Below are 24,429 nucleotides of genomic sequence, written 5' to 3' on the forward strand. Positions count from 1 at the left end.
ATTAAAAAAAGAAATCACTTTTTATTTTGATCAGATAACTTTAGATTCAGGTTATATACTTTTACCTCACCTCGCATATATTGCTAATGAAAGAAATTTCAGCTTTTCCAAGATAAAAGAAAACACATAGATAAAAACACTATACTTTTAATGCAGTTACTGTTTTCTGTATATTTTATACACTGCACCTTCTTTTTCTTATCTTGGCTTTTCCCTTTTAATTTTTCATTCCACGTATTGAATCTGATGCGACTATCGTTGAGACAACCGCGACATTAACGACAACTGCGCTTTCTAATGCATCAGGCGAGCGCTCACCTTTCTTAAATCACTTCTTATCCACTGTTTCTCACAGTTGACCTTACCATAGTTGATTAGATCATACTTTTATTCCGTCTGTTTAGCAAAAGCGCCATTTTTTTTTATCATCGTCACAACTTGTTTCTCATTATTTGCGCGCGAGCAGATTTCTGTGTTGTCATCACATTAATCAACGATTTATTTTACCATCATTTGCAGCCATTGTCTTGCTTGCTTTCGCGTGAGTGGCTTATATATATATGTATATATATATATATATATATGAGCTCTTTCTCGGTAACTTCATCGTGCGGCGTCTGTTTTTGTCTTATTTCGCTTCATCATTCTTTCACTCTTTACAATCATTCAAGAAGAAATCATTACGTCCTGGAGCCCCATGATCATTGTCATCATTTTCCTATTTATCATCCTCCGTTTCATAATGATTTCTCTTTTTCTATTTCGTATAACGATTCAATTTAACCTTTCACACACATTCTATCATTATCCCATCCATCATCATCAGCATGAACGCAAAGTTTTCCCACGTACAGACATAACCAATATTTTTCTGCTGTTTCGCACGATTTCCAGGTGATTTTCGTTTTGTTGTTCACTTTTCACTCGTCATAATGCTCTTCCCTACGCATTTGATAATAATATTATACTATATTTATTATTTAATTGTTATTACTGTACCACTAGGCTAGACACGGGAAGCGCAACAGAACGTTTGTATCTGCCACCATTACTACAACTAAAGAATATGACTAACGCGGTAACACTAGCATATATATATATATATATATATATATATATATATATATATATATATATATATATATAGTGTGTGTAGATTAGATAGAAATTTGCGCGTAAGCGATCCTGCATAAACGGCAACTTTGCGAATAATGGCGGCGCGTCAAGACAGTTGATTAATTCGTTTCACGCCTCTTTTGAACATGTCATTTCGATAGAGGATGCCAACAAGGTCTCCTGTCTGACGCCAGAAGTCCAATAAAACCATTGGCATCTTAATTTATAATAATGCAACCAGTGCGTTCTAGAACAGGATTTAGAGCGTCAAACTACATTTGTCGCTTGGTATGATGTGCAAATGTCGCCAACACAGAACGTTTTCGAAATACTCTTTCTTCTGAAAAAAGAGTACTCTTTTTTTTCTGGACTGTCTCAGTTTTACCAGCTGATAAACTAAACTGTTTTTTCTTGCTCAACTAGTTCATCGATTGTCTATTTTGCAATCAGAGCTGCACTATTCTGCAAAACTTCGAGACTTTAATTATCGATATTTTATCATGCCGGGCGCAGAGCATAACCCAAGTGCTGTTCGCAATGAGCACTCTACTTAATTCTACGCCAATGGGTGAAAATAGGGAACTAGCTCCACATGACTGCGCACACACTAGCTTGCGAAAGACAGCGTGTTTCCCAATCTAGCTAGCCCTAGACCGTTCAACCTATCCCGCTGCTCTCGTAATGAAATTGGCGCTGGTCTCGGGAACACGTGAAATATGTAACAATACTAATAATAATAAATGGTCGGCTATAATAAAAGGAACAAAGTCGTTACGTATCAATTATGGAGATAAATCGGCTATAATATTGACGCTTATGTATTAGGACATGTGTCTGTGTGTGTGCGTACCACTTTGCCTAAACGTAAGCTATTTGTGTGTTTGTTTCATGCGTTGTTGTACTACATAATTAATCTAACAGAATACTCGCATGTGCATACAATAATAATCGGGTGAGAATGGTATGGAGAAGGTTCTGACGCATAGGAGAATATAGGAATTAGCATGGAGGCGAGTGCACGTGAGTCAACTTCTTTTCTTTTTTCCTCTACCCTTTTTATTACTCTATTCTGGTTCAGTATATCTAGCTGAGTGTTCTTTCATCTATTGTTATTTGCCTCCGTCATCCTATTCGAACATAGATGTACCGTCGATGAGTTAATTAATACCATCGATTCATCTACATATTAACAATGATGTAAATCTTTGCAACAGTAAAATTTAATAGGCCCTGACCGTCATGAACGCATACACATACATTGTACCTTATTTGTCTCTAAGGTTTCTATATTGTGTTCTTACAGTCATCTTTAATCTCGACTTGTGGTTACTCTTGAAAAAAACTGACATGATTTCCTCACCAGACTCCCCTATCTATAGGATTTGTGGGACAATCACTTTCACGCACATTTGACCTGCGCAGCATAAGTATTGCAATTTTTCACGCACATTGCAATTAACTCATCGCAACGAATAATCTTCCACCAGCGTAAGCTTTCCCATGATATATCATGCATTTTCCGTATTTGCACTACGTTTTTTTACAGCTTTCAAATATCCATTCATCCTGCACCGAGTTGCCGCGTTTTTTTTTTGAATTTCAACGTAAAACGAAAATCGATACCTTGAGGCTTATATTATTATGTTCACGCTAATCGGCACCTGTCGTTTTGTCCGGCACTGGGACCTCCATACCCCTTCTTTCCATGGTAAATGCTCACGCCCCACAATTATTCTAATTTGCAGTAAGTCTGATTGAAGCTTGATCTACTATTCTGTAGTGAGATATTCGTTGAGCTACTGAGATAATTTTTGTGTGCGGAGAAATGATCTTGCTCTACGCGAAATTTCGGCTGTTTCTACTTTTAAACACACTTGCCTAATGATTGATTATCGTCAACGTGGCAGACACACGCTGTCATAACTTAGTCAGTATCATTGGTTTAATCGCATAAGCTTCCTTTATACATTAATTAGGAAAGAGTATGTTACTGACGATACCTTAGGGCATGATTAAGTATGTGCTGGAAGCTGCAACTTTCGGGATATGCGAGAAGTGTTCTTTATACCCACTCCTTTATACCCGAGAAGTGTTCTTTAAACTCAGCATTAGAATAGACTAGGTGATTTCTTTCCATTCGATACCTTAGTTACGTTATAATATTGATAAATCATGGCTACTTTCGATCTCACTACTATTGGCGAATGGTCACCACGTACTTGCCATTCCATTCATTTACATATCATTCATTACCTACGATTGTATGTTCACCTATACCCTCAGTTATTCTTGAGGATGCCCTAGTCGCTAACGAATTCTGCAAAAAAAACATGATTTCCCCTGACCTTCAAACGCTTTAATGATAATATAGGAGCTCCCTTAGTGACTGAAAACTTGGAGACACTAGACGTCTACGCCTTTTTCCTTTCTCCATACCACACCCTAATATAATCATTATACATTATATAGCTTCGGTCTAACTCTTTTCATTACTTAATTTTTCCAAGCCTATTTATTTTATTAACTAATCTATTTTCTCTTATTTCGTTATTAAATCGTCTATGATTACTGCTACCATAAACTAGCACTTGGCCCGCTTAAAGATCGTCTTCACTTCCTCACTCCCACTGACTTTTCGCTATCTTGGCAGATTTCTTTACACCAACATCACTTCCTCAGATCTTGGAGCCTATCGAAAGAGTCTTGTGCTGATCAGTCATTTAAACCAGAGAATGGCTTGCGCCGTAAAATAAAGGTACAGCCGCCTTATCTCAAAATGAGTGGTATAAGCTAGAACTAGACGCCATTTGTTTTCTTATTCTGTGGCCTCTGCCCCTATATTGGCGGCAGCTATACGCTGCACACAACTGCGATACGCGAAGTCCCACACCGCTTAAAGGACAGTTGGTCAGATTTGGTTCAGTGATTCTAGTTGCGTGGGTGTTATTGGAAGGGGGATTGAGGCCAGATATGCAGTATACGCACATGTAATGCGGTATTTACCAACTACACTGAACACGTTAGGGACCTCCCAGTCATTAAACCCAACAGTCATTTGCACGAACTGTATACTAGTATTTTTGAACAAGCGTTCGCTCAACAGCGGTTAAGCCCGGTACTCGGTAGCATTTACAATCATAATAACAACGACTTGAGAACAACATCCATTGAATGGCTTATACAGTGGGGACTGCAAAACTAGTGGCATGGAGGTGAGGAACACAGCTTTTAGACTTCAACTCGATTTATTATTTGTGCCTTAAAATGTCCTATTACTAATCTCTAATACGTCTTCGATCGTTGTGTCAGCCGCTATAAGTGAAATGTTTTGGTACATCACTCCAGCCAACCTCCTGTCTTCAAGTATACCCCATTTTTATATGAACGGTTGCTTTTGGTGTATGTTCTTCCTCTTTACTTCTATATCAACCATTATTATTATCATTATACTTTTAATCGTATGTTCAACATTTCTGTAATAACATGTACAATGGAAGAATGGTTACAACTGTGCTATCCTCGACCCGCAATTGTGTCCACCATGTTTGTGTACTCCACTGGGTCTCTGACGACCGTTTAACTACGTTAGCATATGACACAGGTTGTCCGACCTTCGCTGCTTTGAGGGGTTCGCGTTACTGACAGGGCGTTGATTCGACCAATTACTTGAGTGAAGATATCGAGTACGCAATCGTTCTGTTTCGCAGACGCTTCAAGGAAGACACCTTTCATGTATCGAGCCAATTCGCGCCCCTCTTCGTGGCTAACCACCCGTTCGTTTCTTAAATCGTTTTTATTTCCGACCAGTACAACCGGTAGCTGCGGCAGACCTGTCTGATCCAACAGCTTGTGGTAGATCTTCTTGACGATTTCGAACGATTGTTTCGATGTAACGGAATAGACCAGAACGTAACCGTGTATGTCCATCGTATAGCCAGGCGGGTATATTGAGAATTCATCCTATCAATACACCATACAGGAACACACGATAAATACATATGATACAAAAAAAATATGAGTCATTTTTGGGGCTCTAATAAATTGGCGATGGGAGACGTATTATACTAGAGGAAAAAGTTATACTAAATTAGAAATAGGAGAAAGGTGAGTTTTAGAATATAATGTGTATGGGTCAAACAATATATTTTTGAAAAGTTTAGCTAATTGCTCTTACCTGTCCTGCCGTATCAATGATCTTCAGCGAAACGTCCTTTCCTTCAAACTTTACGGTTTTCACAAAAGCTGAAAGATGATGAACGATAAAAGATAGTGATTGGTTTACTAAAAAGCGTATTTCACTTTCAAAATTGTTGGCAAAGTATTTTATTATTAATAATATAATCATTTGAACCATCCTAAAAATCTATTTTAACCTAAGTACTACTTCAAACATAACAACGAACAACTCTAGGTGAACAAGGTGGTTTCTGAATTCGAGGACGCTTATTAAGATATGGTTTAATTCTAGTCCTCATCAAAATGCATGAGGCTATCAAAGTATCTTCGCAACTAGAAAAAAAGGTTTTACTATACAGATTGTACAGTACACATATTTATAACTCTTGTTTTAGCACATATAATAATAACGTTTCATATTAAATAATACACATTTTCGTAGTATCTTCGTTACGCTTAGGCCTTCGGGTCAACACAAAGTAGGTTGCGCGGACTTTTTCGCTTAAAAACTAGGGCAGCAGAACGTAGCTGTACGCAAGTACAAACCTATCCCAACTTCAGTGTCGTCAAGTATCTAGGATTTCCTCACAAAGATAGCAACAAGGTAGGTTTAAAACAAGTCTTCAGTATGCAACTACACTGGGTTTTATTTGCTAAGCTCTACGCAACAGTTACGTTGTCGACAGTCTCTGAAAATATTCCATCCATATGTTGTTTAATTATCTGTTGCTGAGAAGCAATCCTCTACAGTGAGAACTTCCTAGGCTAAATTTTATTATAGCTGAGTTTCACAACAAAAGTATCATTAAATTTAAATTGCTGGCTTTATTATTAATACGACAAAAAATAAAACATTATATTAGATGTCAGGAATAACCCCCAAATAACTGAAATCATTTTTGAGACTCCTGTTAAATAATAACAGACTAAATAACTCGATTCGTCACTGCCATGATGACTCGTCACTGTACATTCGAACCAGATTATGCAAACCGTATCGAATCGAAGATCATTGATAACAGTGTCCTATTTGTTTGCACTGTGAAATTCTCTTGAAGAAAAAGCCAGTTTTTCTTTATTTCGTATAGTATGTCCCACAGTAATCATGACTCGAATAAATCACTTATGCTATAGTAAATAACACTGACAAAATGGTCGCTTGTATCGTCGACGGGAATAATGTGCAATCATCCACTAGTAAAACGGTGCTGCACCGAACTCACCAGTGAATCACGCGACAGAGGCTGTCACGTTGTAACATTATGTGTAGCACTCCGTAGCAAACAAAAAAAGCAGATTTAATAGAGTTAGAAGCGAGATATAAAATAATAAAAAGAGGTGCTATGCGAAGAAGGAAATCCGCTGAACCTTAGGCTTTCATGATTATTACTTTTAAATCACTGTCATCACTTTGCTATAATATAGTGAATAAAAAAAAAAAACTTCTATTCAATAATGTGACTGAGTACTTCAGACATTTAGTATATAGAGTGTGTCCAACGGATTCTTAATCCGTTCGAATCACTTAACAAGAATTATCCCAGTGCCCGTTAAACACTCTAAGTATTGCATCACTAATTGTCTGTGGTGAATTAAATTGACGTCATCAATGTTAAGCATTGTTTGTCTCACATTCAAGACCCGCATAAGATTACGAAATCAGACTACGCTAATTGAAGTCTATAGAGAGGTTACCACGTCTTGTTTTAACTATCGTCTTGATGGACCACGTTTTAACCAGTTACTGATGACAACTATCAATTGTAGCCCCATCGATACGATAGGTCGTCTTCAATATAGTCGTTTCATGCATACTAATGACAGCCAGTTAAGCCCTAGTTTTGTAACCCCAAGTGAGCATTCCCTGACCAGGAGTAACGTACCCTGACTATGAGAATAGGTTGCATTTAAGTAAACCCTCACATTAGTGAAGTGATCATTGATTCGAAGAAAGAGCATCGAGCATGAACTACTAATGTTGCTAAAATTCGTTATTGGAGTCGTCCAAGTTCGCACATATTTTCCCTCAGTATTGTTATCTTTCAATGGGATTAAACATCCGCTAAACACAACATAAAAATGTTGACATTTTTCATTCACAACATACAAGTACCTCTCTAACCTTCAGTGATGTCATTCGATGTCTTGGAAAAGAAATAACTCTGAATAAATAATAAGTGTATACATGCTTACAATCCGTACTTCAAAAGTTTTTTGGTACAAAACGTCTGTTTATATTACTGTTAAGGCTTAATAAGAGTATGTACTTACTGTTTTCGATGGTTGGATCATAAGAGTCAACGAATTGATTTTCGACAAATTGTATCGCAAGTGAAGATTTGCCTGAAATCGTAGTAAAATTTTGTTAATTAGTAAGCGCAAGAGATAAGTCAATGCATTCATTAAAAACAATACGTGTTCAGGACCAGGATCCCAATATACTTATTATAGCTGCGGTTCGTATTTTTATTTGATAGGTACTACCAGTCTATTTTTATACATATTTATTTACTACCCAAACGTATGGTCTTAATTACATTCTTGAGAATAGTTGCAGGTTAGAATAGGAAACGAATTATTGACTGCTGGCACATACGTATTATAGAACTGCGTGTACCTGTCTATAGGTTCTAGTAAAGTGAGTATTTATTCTCTTTAAGTTTAAATGATATGTAATACCTTTAGCACAGATTAAGGCCCCCTTGTGGGCCACATGGAGAGTTCTGAAAAAGAAGTAATGTCACTAAAGAATGCTGAAAAATAATGAGAAGATGGATCATATCAGCTGAATTGATGTGATACTTTTATTCCTGAACTGAGCCCTTTAGGTTATCACTGTTTCGAACGATGAGTTCATATGGAATAACGTTATAGTAAACACCTTAAAAATCGCAAGTAAACGTTGACATTTGGTTTAAGCAATTCTAAGTAAAAAAGGTTCAATAGCCATTCGCAGTAGAGCCAAACGAGCTTTTGACCAAAGCGTTCAAGATATTCTTGAAATGAAGATTTCCTACAATCACACCTATTATTACAAATGCATTTGAATTTCTGGAATCTCATTAATCCATGATAGCGTTCGCCTTTATAACAGTATGATAGACAATCATGTAATCCAATCGCGTTAATAACTACTGACTGGACCCACTAGTCATTTTTGCAGCGTTTGTAGAAGTACTCAAAAGAGACCTTATCTTTATAGTGACGCTATAACTGTATAATATAGCCGAAATTCAAAACTTCCGTTACACTTGCAGTATATGTAACGATTGCATTGGCATTCGAAAAATGATGGCTTCAGGCATGTCGTTTACTTGTTATGTTAGGTGTTTTTTTTTTTATGAAACCTATGCTTCAATACTTTCTTCTTTTTATTACTTTTTAAGGTGTTGTGAAATATATTTAACGCGCCGTATCTGTATTACCAGAGTTTTGAAGAAGAAAGTTACCGAATGTTTACAAGAGTTTCCCCGTTTTAGTAACTCGCGTTTACTGTAACACCCAAATAAATCTCATCACATCCTCCTCGGTTAGGGACGGGCATTTTCTACACCTAACTCAAGGCCAAATATAGCATATGTTTTTCGAAAAATCATTAATACCAGTATTTCATGGCTGATACAACAACGTGTTCAGGCGCATGTAACATTTCTTCCTTTCTAATATAAAAATAATATAAATGAATTCGTGAATAATAACTAAGTAAATTATATGAATGACAGCAGTTCGCATTAATCAACGTACCTAAATTACACCGGTAAGATGACATTGAAATGTTTGTCAGATACCCGACAAAGGTATATAATTATCAACTCGAGTAAGATATTCATAAAAACTTGGTAGGTAACATGAAAGATAAACATCTTCGATGTAAGTCAATATCAATACCATCTGAAATACACCTACGCGTAAGACGGATGAATGCTTTTTTCTGAAGAATGTTTTCAATGTATCGTTAATTTGAGCAAATAGGTAGTTTTTTTTTGCAAATCTGCCATTTTCTTGCGGTTTTTTGTAGGTCTTTTTATGCATATTTATAAGAAAGTTAGAGAGAAAGGGCGAAGTGGCCTATATTTTTGGAACCTTTTTGTCAAAAAATGTTTCATACTAGCAAAATGGTAGCCGAAAGCTTACATGGAAATCGATCTATTTTTTTCGAAAAATCATTAATTCTAAATTAGTGTGAAGAAATCTATGTGGTAGAGGTTGTTTACGATAACAATAGAAAGCTCTTGCCTAGCTGAATGCGAATGCAATGCATGTTCCTATTCCAAGTCCCTGTTTTCAAATTGAAAATGCTCCCCGAAAAAGAGCGAAAAATTAATAACATTTTTTTTAAACGCCAATCAATAGATTTAGATAAGATGGGTAAACATACAAGACATGTATTTTTACCTAAAATAGATATTTCGTTCGGAAAATGACCAAAAGCCCATTGTTAGATGAATGAGTTTGTTTCCCACACGCGAGAGTGGAAAGTGAAAATGAGTTTCGAGTTAATTTTAGATGCTTTTTTGAGTGAATTTCTAATAAATGTCTCCAGTTTGACTATGTATACTTTAGTCAAACAACCCATTCCTAAAATTACTCTCTGAAGTGTTTTCTTTTTTAGGAAAAATAGCGAATCGAAAACAGTCTTTATGCTTGAAGCTTTATTTTGTTGATGTCAATTATTTACACCAATCCAGAGATATTGATGAGCTGCGCAAAAATGCAATACGCTTTCCTATAGCTAGCATGAATATTTTAGCATGAAAAAAAACAAAAAAAAAACAAATGTAATGGCTTTTTCTCTCAAGTCACACCGGGGCAAAATTTTTTTTTACATGTAAGTCTATATAGGGAAGATATCTCTTGGTACCACTTTAAAAGCCCCGATAAGCCTAGATAATCTAATACGCTTCTTTAAATCTTTAAGGTAAAGCTCAGTTTTTGGGTTGAAAATGCTGTTTTGGGAGGGGACTTAGCATGCTCTTGCACGAAGGGTTTTTCTTGGCGCTAATCGACAGTCCTCGACGAGCTGAATAAAATTGCACTATATATACTATACTCATATAATAAAAAATCTATGTTTTTGAGTGAATGCGAAAACCCTTTGGTCATATTACTTTACCTATGTAACAACGGGCTGATAATGCGTTTCGAGTGGTTGTTTCGGTGGCTTTCTAATAAATGTCAATCGGAAAGCCAAAACAGCTAATGTCGAGCTGCTTTTTGTGAAAAAAATTTCATTAATTTTCACAGCAAAATGCCAGAATATCAAGAAAGAGACTTAAATAATCATTATAAAAAATAACAAAAATATGGTAATGTGAAATATTTGTGAGGTCCTAGAAACGAAGATTAACATGTTATTAAATATGGGTGTCTTCATTCAGTATCCAACTGTTTATTAACAAAGGAAAATTGAAAAATTTAAAGTCCTTAACATTGGGAATGCCTTAAGAACAGAATAAATACATCAGTCTAAACATATAAAATCATGAAACGTTTATTAGACCTCAATCTAGTTTAGTATCCGCCACCTTTATTATAAAAAAAAAGAAAAAACATTGTCTTGGTAACGCACTGGAGATTAACACGCCAAAAAATATATAGATCTATTGAAATATATATCCATTCCACGTATATCCTCGTTTAAAAAAATCTGTAAGTACTCATGACAAAAAAAAAGACGAAAAAAATCTTCGATGACGAACTAGGAACAAAATTAATAGGTTAGCTGGCTCTGTCATTGACAACATGCGTAAGAGTTGGTCGAAGGGCGTCTCGATTCATGTAAGCCATTTAGAAGTTGGCCGACTGCCTATTCATGCGCGTTCGAAAAACAAAGTCAGTCAATTAATCAATTAATATTAAGAAGTTTCGTAATTACATTACAAACGTGTGCTAAAGACATAACATGTTGCAGGCTGATCAAATAGTCACAGACGGGTAACAGGTTACTTAGGGCAAAGTAATCCTAGGGGGAGAGCTGTCAGTCTATATTTTCTATGGTTAGTGTTAAGCTAAATTTAGCATCAACAAACCAGATACATCGCAAAACATTCATATAAATTTATGGCTGCATCCAGTACACACATCTTAATGTGTAGATTACTTTGTGTCTCTATTAATATACAGATACCCAACCCATATAGTCTGCGAAGTATCGTGTAAATTACTGAGTCTGTCAATAAATATTGATCAATAAATAATGACAGCAACTTTACTACATAAAAATTTCAAATCCATCAACATATTCACGAATTATAAATGCGCAGTATAATAAAGTTACAATATTTGGACAGTTTCTTCAAGTGACTAGATAATATTGCGTTAGCGGAACTGTTAAAAGAACATGTTGCATACGTCTGGTGGATATTATGTATGTCAATGCATATTTGTATGTATTCGAATATAATGGTCTATTTCTTGTTAAACTCTATTACACATAAGGTTCACTCGCATATCATTTTATGCAATGGAAAAACTATGGCTGTCATTGCTCTATAATTATAAAATAAAATGGCAATACTACGCAAGCGCTGACGACCGTTTTTTAAAAGCACATATATGCACAAAGACCACCGATGCATAACAAGAAAATCCATATAAATCTTTTCCCTTACACAGGATAACGGTGCGTCAATAGTTTATTCTGAGATCTACTATTTATTTAAATACAATGAGTCCACCTCTTGCCTCTGGTGCTACGGCTGCTCTTTACCCTACATTTTTCCTTTGCTTCTACTATCTATTGCGTTTGAGTTTTATATCTAAATAACAGTTGTTCTGTAGATCTAACTCAGGGCACTAAACCGGTCTGGCGTTCGATATCAGTGTAAGATCTTGGAGAAAACAAACTTGTTTGCGGCAGGCGTCCTACTGACATCTCGTTTCTGTTGTCAACACAGATCTATTTTACCCGCGCTAATCGCAACCGTGAGGATGCAAACAAGCCAACTTAACTAATGCGTAGTAAACGATTGATTACAGGGACAGAAGCGATAGTAGCAACTGCAACATTAATTCTTCACCAGCAACACTTTCACCTGTAATGAGATCCTGATTCAACACTCTGACAGGAAGACCTGAGTAGTAAAGCTTCTTGACTCCGACAACCTAATCTGACAATCTTTCTTAGAGTACCATGAAATGCTGGACACAGTAATTTCTTCACATTCGTACGATACTCATTAGAAATTTATTTGGTACGAAGGCATCTTTGATCGCCTCACCAGATACATACTTATTTTTCTTTTTTCAGTATTATTACTATTAACATTATCATGTTAAACAAATGTACACTGCACATCTAACAAGTTCCAGATGTGTCGTAAAATTTTCATATCTTTTTCCGTTATTGCTCCATCTCGACCTAATATATTTGTTTCGCCCCAGCACCAGCGGGCTTTTCTTTTTGAGAAACCGCTGCTAGCTCTCGCTCTTTGTTCTCTCTGGGCTTGAAGGAGCTAAAGGAGCAACCAATCAGATGACCAGCTGAGCAGCAATCCGTGATATCTATCTGGTGGGTGCCGCATTAACGTAGCCCAGACATAGGGATAAACAATGACGCACGTAGCTGCAGCGAAGTCGCAGTGTCAACGTGACTTGCTTGTTCATTGCGACTCGCTAGTACATCGGATAGTCAGTCCTAAGCAGTTAGATCGCAGGGGTCGAAATCCCGCCAAGGACACCCTGTACAAACTGAACAGTCAAGCTGATTTTCTCGCGATCTTTTGCCCCTGCTTGCAGACCTATTCGATAACTACCTGAGATATGCCGTTTTCGTCGGGTAGAAAAACATGCAAGCATAACATGCTCTGCCCTAGGAAGGCGCGGTTGGCTGACAGGAGTCGGTGGCTGTCCTACTGCAAATACGAGCGCGCAAGTATGGCCCAATGTGGGCCACACATGTCCGCTTCATACACGGCGCTGTCATCTGCAACCAGATGATCTAAACTAGCTACTGGTTTACTACTATTATTCAGTTACATCAACTACTCTAGTTTGACTTACCGACACTCCGGTAGCCCATAATGGCCACTTTTCTATAGACTGCAGGCATCGCGAACTTCGGAGCACTCGAATCTGTGTCTGCACTGTAAATAGGGATGAATCTACGAGCACAAAAGCACCTGACACACCTCTCGTATTTAGACACACTGCCTTCTTACTAGGGATTTAGCAGACTGGCCAGCTAAGATTCGCCACTGCACTGCAACAGCAAATTAACTGGCTGACTTTTTCTAGCAGTCACGGGCAGACACTGATGACCGCTACCACAACGTTAAAAATTTCCCCCCACGCTTCTTCTATGTGGGTAAGCAATGGGGTACCCCAAAACGTGTTCGAACGAACAGTAATAATAACACGAGTATTGCCTTGCGGACTCTGACACGGTTATTGATCGTCGTGTGTGTCCGTCAGCAGTGATTTCCGTTAATAAATCGAACTCGATATCAGTCGTAGTGTTTTAGTGTATTTGCTGCTCAGTAAAATTCACTATAATGTAGTTACTATCGTTAGTATACCATACAGAACGAGCACGTTCTCTCGAACCGTTCGCAAAAGGAACAGTCAGTTTTTCAGATGAACGTTCCGAGCTTCGAGGTGCTACCACAGACGAGTTGGTTACCAGTATAGGCGAAGCTTGACGAGCACAGCCCGCTGATACTGTTTTCTGTCTGTCGTTACCGCTGTGATTAGTGTGGTAGTACTAGTGATAGTAAAAGCAGTAATTGTTTTTTACACCGCATATCTTGTTAAATTCCCTTTTCGCCCCGCTCGGATTCTGTGAGGAGACAACACACACACGAACAGATAATATCAAGCAAGAAACACTCGTGACGGAATGTACAGGCGAACTACAATAACACAGGAAGACGAGTCGATGTCGACAACAACATTTTTGAGCCAACGGCAAACACATATATCGTTCGTTGAGCCCAGTCGAGGCGCGAGTAGTCGCCAACGAGATCAACACAACATTAGCTGACGATAGAGACTCGACTGCTTGTCTCGCCAGTGATCGTAGCCAATAACAGCAAATACTATTACGGTAGAGACGGGGCCGTAATCCGTAGGCGCAGGAGAGTTGCTGGCGCGAACTTATGACGCAGCAATCTTTGCCTGTTTGTTGCTGCTGCTCCGAAACGATGCAACGTCAAACCGACCATCACACCGCTATTTGTTAGCGTTAGCCAATCGAATGAATGAATTGGCGGGCTAGACTACGATGCTCACGATGTTAGCGGCGGCAGGGGCCGGAGCAGACAGCTTCGCTCACAGGCTCTGTCTCTCGTTAATAAGAGGACTGTTGCCGTACTTGTTCAGTAATAACGTTTTGTACGAGCTTAGCATAGGCACCCACTGAATAGTTTTGGGTTTAAGAGACACAATTCATTTTGCGGGGGCATTTAAAACCAATGTGAAGCAGCGATACCGGACATAAGATTTCAAGCGTAAAAGTACTCTAAATCAACATATTTAGCCAGCTGAACGCCGTGTAAGTTCGTAGATGAAATAGTGAAAGCTCATAGATAGAATTTGTCTAATAGGCATACATCCATACTTGCCGGTAATAGGCATAGAAAGAAGTGCTAGGAGGTTAATAGTCGTCCCTAGGTAGCAACACAGCCAGACTAAAATATAGTCATTGTAAGTATATATATATAAAATTAGGGGTATAGTAATCTTGTAATCGTAGAGACATTTAGTTAAACCAATACAGTATCTTTTTCAATTTGCCCAACTCAAATATCCGATAACAATCACGATCACCGATTATGTTGAGTAACCTAAACAATTATTTGGTATGTATGCATATTTTCAGATTGCCCCTGAGCGTGTTTAAGACATACCAATTCTAAATTCCCAACTGAGAGCCTTCTTCCAAAGCACATGATTCTTAGGAATGATTAGCTACTTAAGTTCGAAATGACTTATCGTTGCGTTGTTAAATATCAGAATATGATATTTGCACTATGTATATTACTTTGACTTGTACAAAAAGATACTTTCGCTAAATACAGTACAAGTTTACATTTTTATTCAGAAAACCACTCGAGCATGGCTGATTATGTCATTGCAGGGAAGTTATTAAACCTCATTATGAAACATTAGGTAACTCAAATAAAGGTAAAGGTATAGCTTGCGCTTGGCGACGCGACGAGATTTTAAACAAAAATTCTACGTCCGAGTTTACCGTCCTTAGAAAAAAAGTACTAATTCGTGTAAATAACATATACATGTATATATATTTCTCATATCAAAAACCCAGTGTACTTTAAATGTGCTTGAAACGAAATAGAAGTTTTGTTAACAGAGACATGTATTTATGATCCAAACACATGTTCACCGTTTTATTTTAGGGTTTTTAAAACCGGATTACTCACATAGGCTTATATAGGGGATTACATTTTTGTAAAGTGCTTCTCTAAATTCAGGGAAAGGTGGTAGTGTAGGTTCGAATATGCACATAAACGCTCCATTTCATGCTGGGAGCCAACCGTCTCAAGTGCCAGACGAAAAACGGTATGCGGGACTACACTTACACGCAGATATGCACTATGTCGAACCGAGGAAAGGCTTCTGTTTAACACCTACCGAAAGTGAACAGTTATAACTCATTCATACGATGTTCGGCGAGAAAGACACTGGGGAGAAACAGCGAGAAACAACCCAGCGCCACATAGCCATTGCTCAATAAACAGAGCGACATGTTCACGCCGGCAAAAAAGATTAACTGTATATCATAAAGGCGTGATCCTCGATAGATCGTGGGATTCAGAATTCAGAACCATGCACTTAGTGGACTAACTGTTGAGCTAACATGAATGGCGTTCTTGCTAACATGTTAAATCACTTCAGATCGCAGCGTTCCAACGACCAAGAATGGTCTGACCATCTTCGACGAAAAGACGTTGGGTTTGGCACTACACCAGTATGTCGAAACGCAGTAAAGAACTGTATGTCAAATTTCGATTTGTAGCTATATCGAAAGGCTGCTCTTAAGTTAAAAAATATGCAGAGTAAAAATTGTGATCAGTTCAAGAGATCCTTTATCTCGTATTGGATCACAGTGTTCCACATTCTAGCTTCGGTTAGAGCTAGAATAGACCAGCTTATTAGTATGTAGATCAGGCTCATAATCTTTTTTTTTGCAAAAGGCTTAAATAAAACTACCATTTCGTAGCCAAAAGTAATCATTCAGATCAATCCATAAAAAACGAAACGATTTCTAATATTTGAACTTACCTGTTTTGTCTGCATGTCTCATTAGGATGCAAATGAATTTTCATAGAAACCGTGGGAAGTAGAATTTAATGCAGGACTGAATGACTCTGATAATCTAAGATTCGTTTCCAGCTAGATCAAATTTAACAGGATAACCCGGCAATTATAAGCTGTGAGAGTTAAAATTAAATTAACTATTCAAACTAACCCAATGGTTTAACAGTTATAAAACTATTCAACTATATGGATTTTTTGTACAGATTGACGGTCCATAACGTCAATATACTCGCACTAAGCAATAATACCAGAGCCATGGCGTAGACCAATTTCGAATTTAAAGATGTGGCTATTTCCGATTTCACAATCAGAGGTACAGAGAGGTGAATGGAATAGTATGACGTTGAATAATGACTAATTACTCTAGGGCCTCTGAAATCTATTGAAATCAAGTTTGCTTTTTTTTGGAAATCAATGTATGGTAATGGAGGTTTTGAAAATCCGAGTTGGAGTTTTGGAATATTTAACTATTTACTTTGGACTCTTATGACAAGCAACCAAACGAATTATCTCCCTACTAATAAAAATAAGTTTAGGAATAATTAAATTAACCTAAACAAACCCTACCACCTCTACTCAATACATAATGAATCTCATAAAGGTAAACCACGGTACAGTTATTTTCTGAAGGTATTTATTTACGGAGTGGCCAACAATTTCATAAGTAATAAGTATTTCATGATAATTATTAAAGTTATCATCCACCGGTCTATATCTCTGCTTGCTTATTCACTCATTTCGATTTCGCTACTAACACGTAGTTTCCAACCTAATATTTCACTTTCACCATTTACAATGACTTCCTACTGCAGCCTAAAACACTGATGAGACCGAGCCTTTGAGGGTTGTATTGTTCTGGTGTTTTGCTGTTTTCCTTGTTCTTCCTCCGTACACGCTTGCAAAAATAGTCTTCTTGTCATTACTTGTTGATACACATTGCACCTCGTTGCAGGGACTTCATTCCGTTCCGTTTAGGGACTCGACTCACCAGTGCATTCTGTATTCGCCCCGCAATCTTCTTTGTAAATTATACCTAGCAGTTCAGGATCATGACCATCATCATTTGTATGCCCCTTCACTTAAGTCATAATCTCAACTATTCCAATGCCACCAAATTGGCAGTTGTATTCTGATTATAATTTTTTTTCTTTTTACCGCTTTTTTGTATTAACGGTGATGTAATCCGACGGTCCCTGCTACCACATGCCGTTGAGTAACGTCGGTTGATTGGAACTTCTTATCACCAACATTACAACATTTAGATATCGTCTTGGTTCTAGAGACGGGGACCGGATAAGCGCAGTTTGCCACCAAGCTTGCTTAGTTGTCATTACATATAATAGCGCACGCAATTGCAAGATGTATCTTACTCGCGGCACCTGCATCCCCACGTATTTTGCTCATGGGTCCATACCATTCACTCGTTCGTCGCTGTCTTTCTACTTACATTCAATTTGTTGTTATTATTATACCGGCTTCGTCGTCCGCAGCTTTCTTTGGAATTAATAAATTAACTTGGTTTACACTAAAAAAGTACCTCCATATTGGTACGCCCCCATACACGATCTTCGATCGGTCACTTTTTCACTTCATTATCGTTACAAGCATATTGGTTGTTAATGAAAGGAGCACGAACCTTCCGGATGTGCGTTCACCACACACGTCTTCTATGATGTGTCTAACTTTAGTCTGTGCGCCGCGAGAATACACCAACCTTCCGGTCGTTCGTGCATCACAGGTGACGAATCCCGCTTAATTCTGTTGAGCTTCGAGCTTCTTCTTGAGGCTCTCGGGCATCGTGGGCGGAGGAGGACGAGGTAGACGGAGCCAGACCTTAACCGCGTCGTAAATGAACCACTGCAGCGCTGTCAACGTACCGATCATGATGATACGCGGAGTAAGACCTTTCCATAGTCCACCAAAGCCAAGTTTTTTGGCAACGTCCACAGCCGTTGAGCCCTTCTCCTGATTTAGCTTCGAGACGATCGTATCGGCTGGATGCGATACGACAGCACAGAACACGCCGGCGATATAACCGGCCACAAAGGTCACAATGAGCTGTTCGCCTTTTGAGCATTGCTCACGTGGCTTCGGCACAACATGTTTGTACAGCAATTCGACAGTACGCTCAAAGCAAGCGAATTTCATCATAGTGTAGGGAATCTGCCTACCCCAGAGTGGCGTCAGGCCCTTATAGAACCCACCGAGACCCTCTTCTTTGAGGATTTGCGGAAATACCTGTGCAATTCAAAACGAAGTAGTTAAATGGCTGCGAATTTGCTTGAATAGGGCTATATAGAAACTACGGTATGTTGCCTCTCGTTGGTTGGCTAGAAAAACGATGTTTATATCTTTATATTTTTTGGTGCCCTGAAAGTATTTCAAACGAAAATGCATCTGTGAAATGTGTTATTATTCATGTACCTTGCTTAGGTAGCGCGAGCATCCTGGTTGAGTTTGGATCCGGACCTTACAGGCCTCCAGTGGACAGAGAGCGATGTCGGCAAAGAACTCGGCCGACGCGGAAGCGGCGAGGTACAATGAGGTACGCCACAGGAAAGCTTTCTCTTCGCCGAGTATATCGGCGTAGATGGCCTTGAATACCTCATAGAAACCGAATTTACCTATAATCGATAGAAAAATATAGGACAAAGTTAGATACTGTTGCTGTAGGAAAAATGGGAAAAAACATGTGAACATTGCTAGAGTACAACCCTATCGTCTATGATATAACATTCCTAATTAAAATGGAAAAACCGTCTCACTTACCAGGTTCCCATTTCAAAGGAAAGCTACCTACCAAGCCTTTTGAAGCCATTGACTAACAAACTATTTGGATTGAAATAATCATATCTGCATGCTTTAATTACTGGACATTGACTACAGGCAAACAGATTCAACGACCCGCAGTAAAAAAACGCTGCTATGATTCAATATCAAATAAATTCATTTTCGATAGGGATTAAGTAGTCGAGCTTTTGTTCTTTGATTGCCCTCTCCCTGTCGTTCCATGCGTTTGTTTTTTGGAAACTCTCGCCCCAGGTTACAAAGCAGGTAATATATGGAACGTGTGTCGCGCGAGTACGTCTTGAGATTCGTCTCATTGATTGATTACAACCGAGCAAAATAAATACAAAGCAGTTTTTTTTTCACAATTTGGTTGCGCTTCTAGAGCTTGAAAATTTATGGCAGTGGGAATGAGACTCAGCTGCCTTTGTCGTGACAACTTTGAGAACATTTTCGATAAATTTTGTCAGCCCACTAATATTGAAGCCATAACGCCACCATACAACTCCATGCCCACCAGTCTGTAAGGACATTGCTTATATCAAGAGTCCGGGGTATCTTACAGTACAGCTAATCAAACCCGAACGTTTTCTCCCGAGTTCGCGGTAATTTTCGCAGAATGTCGGCGACGTGATCACGTGTTAGAAACACGACTTTCGTCAGACGTGAATACCCTTCGACGTGAATAAATGGTAAATCACTAGTGATACATTTAACAATATCTATGTAGATATTGTTAAATGTATCACTTTATCTTTATGTAAAGATTCTAAAGGAGTCATTGCTATCTATAGCTTGAGCTTTGCTAAGGCGTTCGGTCCCCCTTTTAATCATGTCAAGCTTCAGGAGATCTGACTGCCATCAAAAGACCGTTGTACAGTGTCATCAATTCGCTTGACATTCTACTTTTTGCTCAGGACCCACATTCGTTTAAAACAGTTCATTGTATCATATATAAGACATGAAGTATTTCACTTCATATATAGCGTCTGCACGTTTTATTATGCGATGGTCACCACGAGGGTTCGTAATCGAGCGCAGTGCAGCAAAGCCAAATTTAGGAAAGCACCCTTCAAACACGAAAGTTATATTTTATAGCGTGATTTCGAGAAATCAGTTTAATGTATAACTTACATGTTACTTACCGAGACCCTGGAGGGAGTAACCGATGCAGGTAGGAGCCCATCCGCGGAGAAGGCCACGGGCGCCATCCTCTTGAAGGGTGACCCTGAAGCCATTGAAAATGCTCTTGTACTTCGCCGGATCTGTCTGAATGCGGCACTTCACGAGATCAAGTGGGGTGACGGCAGTGTGGGTGATGCCACATGACAGAACACCTCCAAGACCACAGAGTGCGTAGTACTTGCCCGAGCCATACGGGACCTCATCAGCGGTGGCGGCCGCCGATAGCATCCGAACCGGGGCATGGACGACCGGCGGGGTCGAGATGGCTGGCATGGCTTCGCATTTCGCCATGGGAGCCACGAAGGGGCTGCGAAATCGAATCGGTTGCTCGTTTCGTCTAAACATTTTGTTGCAAGAGTGTTATGGAGCAGGCAGTAGGTAACTTGTCGACTAGCCCAGCACACCACAAGGGCACGATTACTATATTTTCTACTGACACCGCACACTCAACATCCACAATCAACCGTCCCACAGGCCTCTAGTACGCTCGAATGGATGCCGGCGAAGAAAGATGGCTGCCAAAGTCACCCTTTTAGAAGTAGAAGGAGACAAGCGGCGCGCTGATTTGAATCGTTCAGTGTTCATCTTCGGCTCGCAGGAAGACCGACCAGTGTCAGTCAAGGATGTAGAAATCCGCCTAAATCCTAATAACTTACATATTTCTATGAAGTAACGTTCTACTATCCTTGTATCAACTTACTGCTTTCTTCATCATAGTGCAACTGTTTTCAGCTTGCAGTGGTTCGGAGTGTGGTGCTGTACGTGGTGATGTTATTGTTTTGCTAAAAGTCCCACTAGGTCGCGATAACTTGTTAAAAACGATATAGCCCAATGTTATGCGCTTCATGCATTCGCGCTACAATTACGCTCTAGTGGAGGTCACACCAAAAGTTGTCCTCTAGTTTCAGTTCATGGAGTTTCTTTCAGCATTGTGTTATCGCCGCTAATCCTTCAACTCGTGTTCTGGCCTTTCAAGAATTTTGGAGGCTTATAATTATCTTGAAACAAAATGTCCGTTACTCCGATTTTTAGAACTCCGTTTACCGATCTTTCGAGTGCGACTCTGAACTATGAAACCATAAAACAGTGCCGTCCTTTTTACGTTCAGTACGCAAAGTGCCAGGAAGCTTGGGGTGGCTCCCAGTTTCCGTCGCGGTGCAGGTACATATTTCTTTTCAGCAACAATTTTACAATAGAAAAGAAAATAGTCATCATTGTTTTCATAATTGATCAGAGTAAAGTTAAACATTTTTATGAGCAAGAAATATTTCACGACACATTCTCATGCCAAATTTAAACGACGGGTTAATACGTAATTATGTGCGAACAAAATAAGTTGTGAAGTAAACGGCAGCATACGGCGTAAGCCACTGCAGGAAGTGCGCCTTGCGAGTAAATTCAATAGTTGGCACAGCTAAAAAAGCTTCACTGTGGGACTTCGATATTCTGTGTTACATATTCAAATGTGCTTTAGTTACATGTACAATACGAGCAAAAATCTCGTTCATGACGTGCGCTCAATTCAGTGGAATGTAGTTGCAACTCGCAACAGCTTATCGGCCTTTTTAACCGTTAGCCAAACAAGGAATCGTTATAAACATCAGTTTTTTGCTTAACATCAGTTCTAATATACAATCCTATTAAGCCACCATTTTTCGTACTTAGTAATAGTTAAATGTTTTTCATTAGATTTTTCTCGATTCGATTTTGCACAAACGGTTGGAGCCGTCGTAAGCGATCGAATAACTAGAAATATCCTAAGCTATCAAGCTACTCAGCCTTGTCCGTTTCGATTTCAAAAAATCAAAAGAATGCTACTGAAGTACAAATCGGTTACATCTATCAAGCTTTGCAGGAAGCAGGACAAAGTTGTCACCACCATATGCGAGAAAGTGGTTGTACTCCATGTATAGCGGTAAATGTTGTTACACAAGTAAAATGAATCACCATAATGTCTGTAGTAATTCGAATTTCTATTTAAGATATCTCTATTATGGTGCACTAACGGGTCCGCTCTAAAACCCAACAGAAAAATGATTGTTTTTGTTAGTACTAACATATCTTCGTTTCGTTTCGTTGTTTCGCTGAGACCAGGTACGAGCATATGGATTTACTGGAGTGTGTGCACCATATCCGACAACAGCAACGTACAAAGGCGATTCAAGATCAGCGGGAAAAATTATTCAGAGAAGGAAAGATTAAAAACAGGTAAACGAGAGATGCTGTCGTAAGGGGTCCTACAATGTGCTAGGCCGAGAGGCTGTTGCTCAGAGCTATGGGTTTTCAGGTATTAAGTAGCTTTTTCTCTGCCATATTGTTGCCACTGTGCATTGTGAAAGAACAAAGGGTTACGATAAGACCTCAAGCCGCTTTCAGGATAGTCGATACACATCTACGAACCTAATTCGTCTTAAATACTAGAAGAAAGTTTTTATTATAACGGTGGGGTATCGGCACTTATGGTAATTGACGTCATGGTCGTGCATCCTAACTGAAACCAAAACGACGTACCTGAGCAACTGTTTAATAGAAGGTTCGATCTTACAAGATATTTGGGTTGAATATGCCACAAAGTTTATAGAATCTTAGATCTCAGCGTCATTTAAAAAACATGTAGTGCTAGTGATGTTACTAGATCTTCCAAGGATTTTACTCTTAGCGACATAAATCTATAAGTAGATCTTTGATATTCTTAATAATAGGTCATTACTAATTTTGTGTGATACTTGTGACCATTTAATGGCTTGGACAGAAAGTTTCCTGACCTATTTTACTTGCTTTCAGATATGGCCCTTTCATGGTACGGTTTTGTAGTCTATATATAGTCTATATACGCATGTATAGACAAAACATTTAAAATTTTGCCTGCGCGCTGAATTTTAGTATCACTAATGGAACCTAATAGCTAAAAGAACTAAATAAATGCTAAGACACGTTTCAGCTGTGGTGAATGATAATCTAAGCGTGTGGCAGAATTCGAAAAGGAATTTATTGTAGTTAAATTATAGATGGCTACAGCGAACGCTGGAAAAGAGTGATATATGTGTTTAGCAATACTAAAGATTTTGACCCAATAAGGACTATTTCATTGAAAAAGATTCTCACCGAAAGAAACTAAAAGTATTTCTTCGTCAAAAAAGGTCGACCGTTTTTGAGCAAGTGGAAGTTTCACGCCTTAAATTCCTAATAGAGCACTGGTAATGTTTTCAAACCAGAAAACAAATCGTGAGCAACAACTAAAAAGTATGGTCTATTATTAAAACAAAAAAATAGATTTTGGATTTTACGTCGTACTAGTTGAATGGGTTGAAAACTTGATGCGCGGTTTTGAGGTTTTTTTTATACATATATACCTTGTTTATTTTGATAAAAGTAACACGCAATAGAGTTACTTGTCCTTTACTTCAAGCCGATCATGTTGCACCAAAATGTATCGTAGCTGTCAAGATTTTTTTGACCAATTACTCAGTGACCTGTGAGGAATATATTGTTCATATATTTTTTTCAGATACATGGAGGCTCCGCTCCCCGATATTTTCTCTCAGACGCACTTGAAAGATCCTTGGTAAAAATTTGTGTCAGCCCAAAATGTTTTTTGGCAGATGATGAAAATTCCGGCAGTTCCGTAAGGATCATTATCTGATGTAGCGTCTGAGTTATTTGTCTCAATATGATAAAAAAACATTCACAAAAAAGAAAAACGTCTCCTGGCAAGAATAGTTTTAATAGACATAAGAATGATATTTGAATGTCATTATTCAGCATGGTAAAATGTTACATAAATGAAAAAAGAATAGGAGAAAATAAATGTGATTTTAGAATGTATTAATATAGCCATTGTCCTGCTTGTTTCTTTCATTAAATCTTTCTTAATTGATTTAATATATT

The 24,429-nt window shown here is 38.5% G+C and overlaps 3 protein-coding genes and 1 long non-coding RNA gene across 4 annotated transcripts; 2 read left to right on the forward strand and 2 right to left on the reverse strand.

The window, feature by feature from the left end:
- Positions 1 to 131: 131 nt before the first annotated feature.
- LOC111264403 (GTP-binding protein Rheb) lies at positions 132 to 14,441 on the reverse strand. Its single transcript, XM_022840291.2, has 4 exons — positions 13,294 to 14,441; positions 7,564 to 7,635; positions 5,291 to 5,358; positions 132 to 5,076 (listed from the first exon to the last, which is right to left on the reverse strand). The coding sequence occupies exons 1-4, from the start codon at positions 13,340 to 13,342 to the stop codon at positions 4,702 to 4,704; spliced, it is 564 nt and encodes a 187-aa protein (XP_022696026.1). The 5' UTR covers positions 13,343 to 14,441; the 3' UTR covers positions 132 to 4,701.
- A 225-nt stretch (positions 14,442 to 14,666) lies between these two features.
- Positions 14,667 to 17,869, forward strand: LOC111264406 (uncharacterized). Its single transcript, XR_002682844.2, has 2 exons — positions 14,667 to 14,782; positions 15,110 to 17,869. It is a non-coding gene; the product is annotated as an uncharacterized LOC111264406 (long non-coding RNA).
- LOC111264404 (phosphate carrier protein, mitochondrial) lies at positions 17,187 to 21,024 on the reverse strand. Its single transcript, XM_022840292.2, has 3 exons — positions 20,502 to 21,024; positions 18,994 to 19,193; positions 17,187 to 18,807 (listed from the first exon to the last, which is right to left on the reverse strand). Exons 1-3 carry the CDS (start codon positions 20,884 to 20,886, stop codon positions 18,322 to 18,324), a joined length of 1,071 nt encoding a protein of 356 aa, XP_022696027.1. The 5' UTR covers positions 20,887 to 21,024; the 3' UTR covers positions 17,187 to 18,321.
- A 137-nt stretch (positions 21,025 to 21,161) lies between these two features.
- ND-15 (NADH dehydrogenase (ubiquinone) 15 kDa subunit) lies at positions 21,162 to 24,378 on the forward strand. The gene is made up of 3 exons (XM_022840293.2): positions 21,162 to 21,702; positions 22,636 to 22,749; positions 24,050 to 24,378. The coding sequence occupies exons 1-3, from the start codon at positions 21,551 to 21,553 to the stop codon at positions 24,108 to 24,110; spliced, it is 327 nt and encodes a 108-aa protein (XP_022696028.1). The 5' UTR covers positions 21,162 to 21,550; the 3' UTR covers positions 24,111 to 24,378.
- The last annotated feature ends 51 nt before the right edge of the window (positions 24,379 to 24,429 follow it).

The sequence above is a fragment of the Varroa jacobsoni genome, unplaced genomic scaffold (genome assembly GCF_002532875.2).
Source record: "Varroa jacobsoni isolate VJ856 unplaced genomic scaffold, vjacob_1.0 scaffold_855, whole genome shotgun sequence".
NCBI classification, from domain to species: Eukaryota; Metazoa; Arthropoda; class Arachnida; order Mesostigmata; family Varroidae; genus Varroa; species Varroa jacobsoni.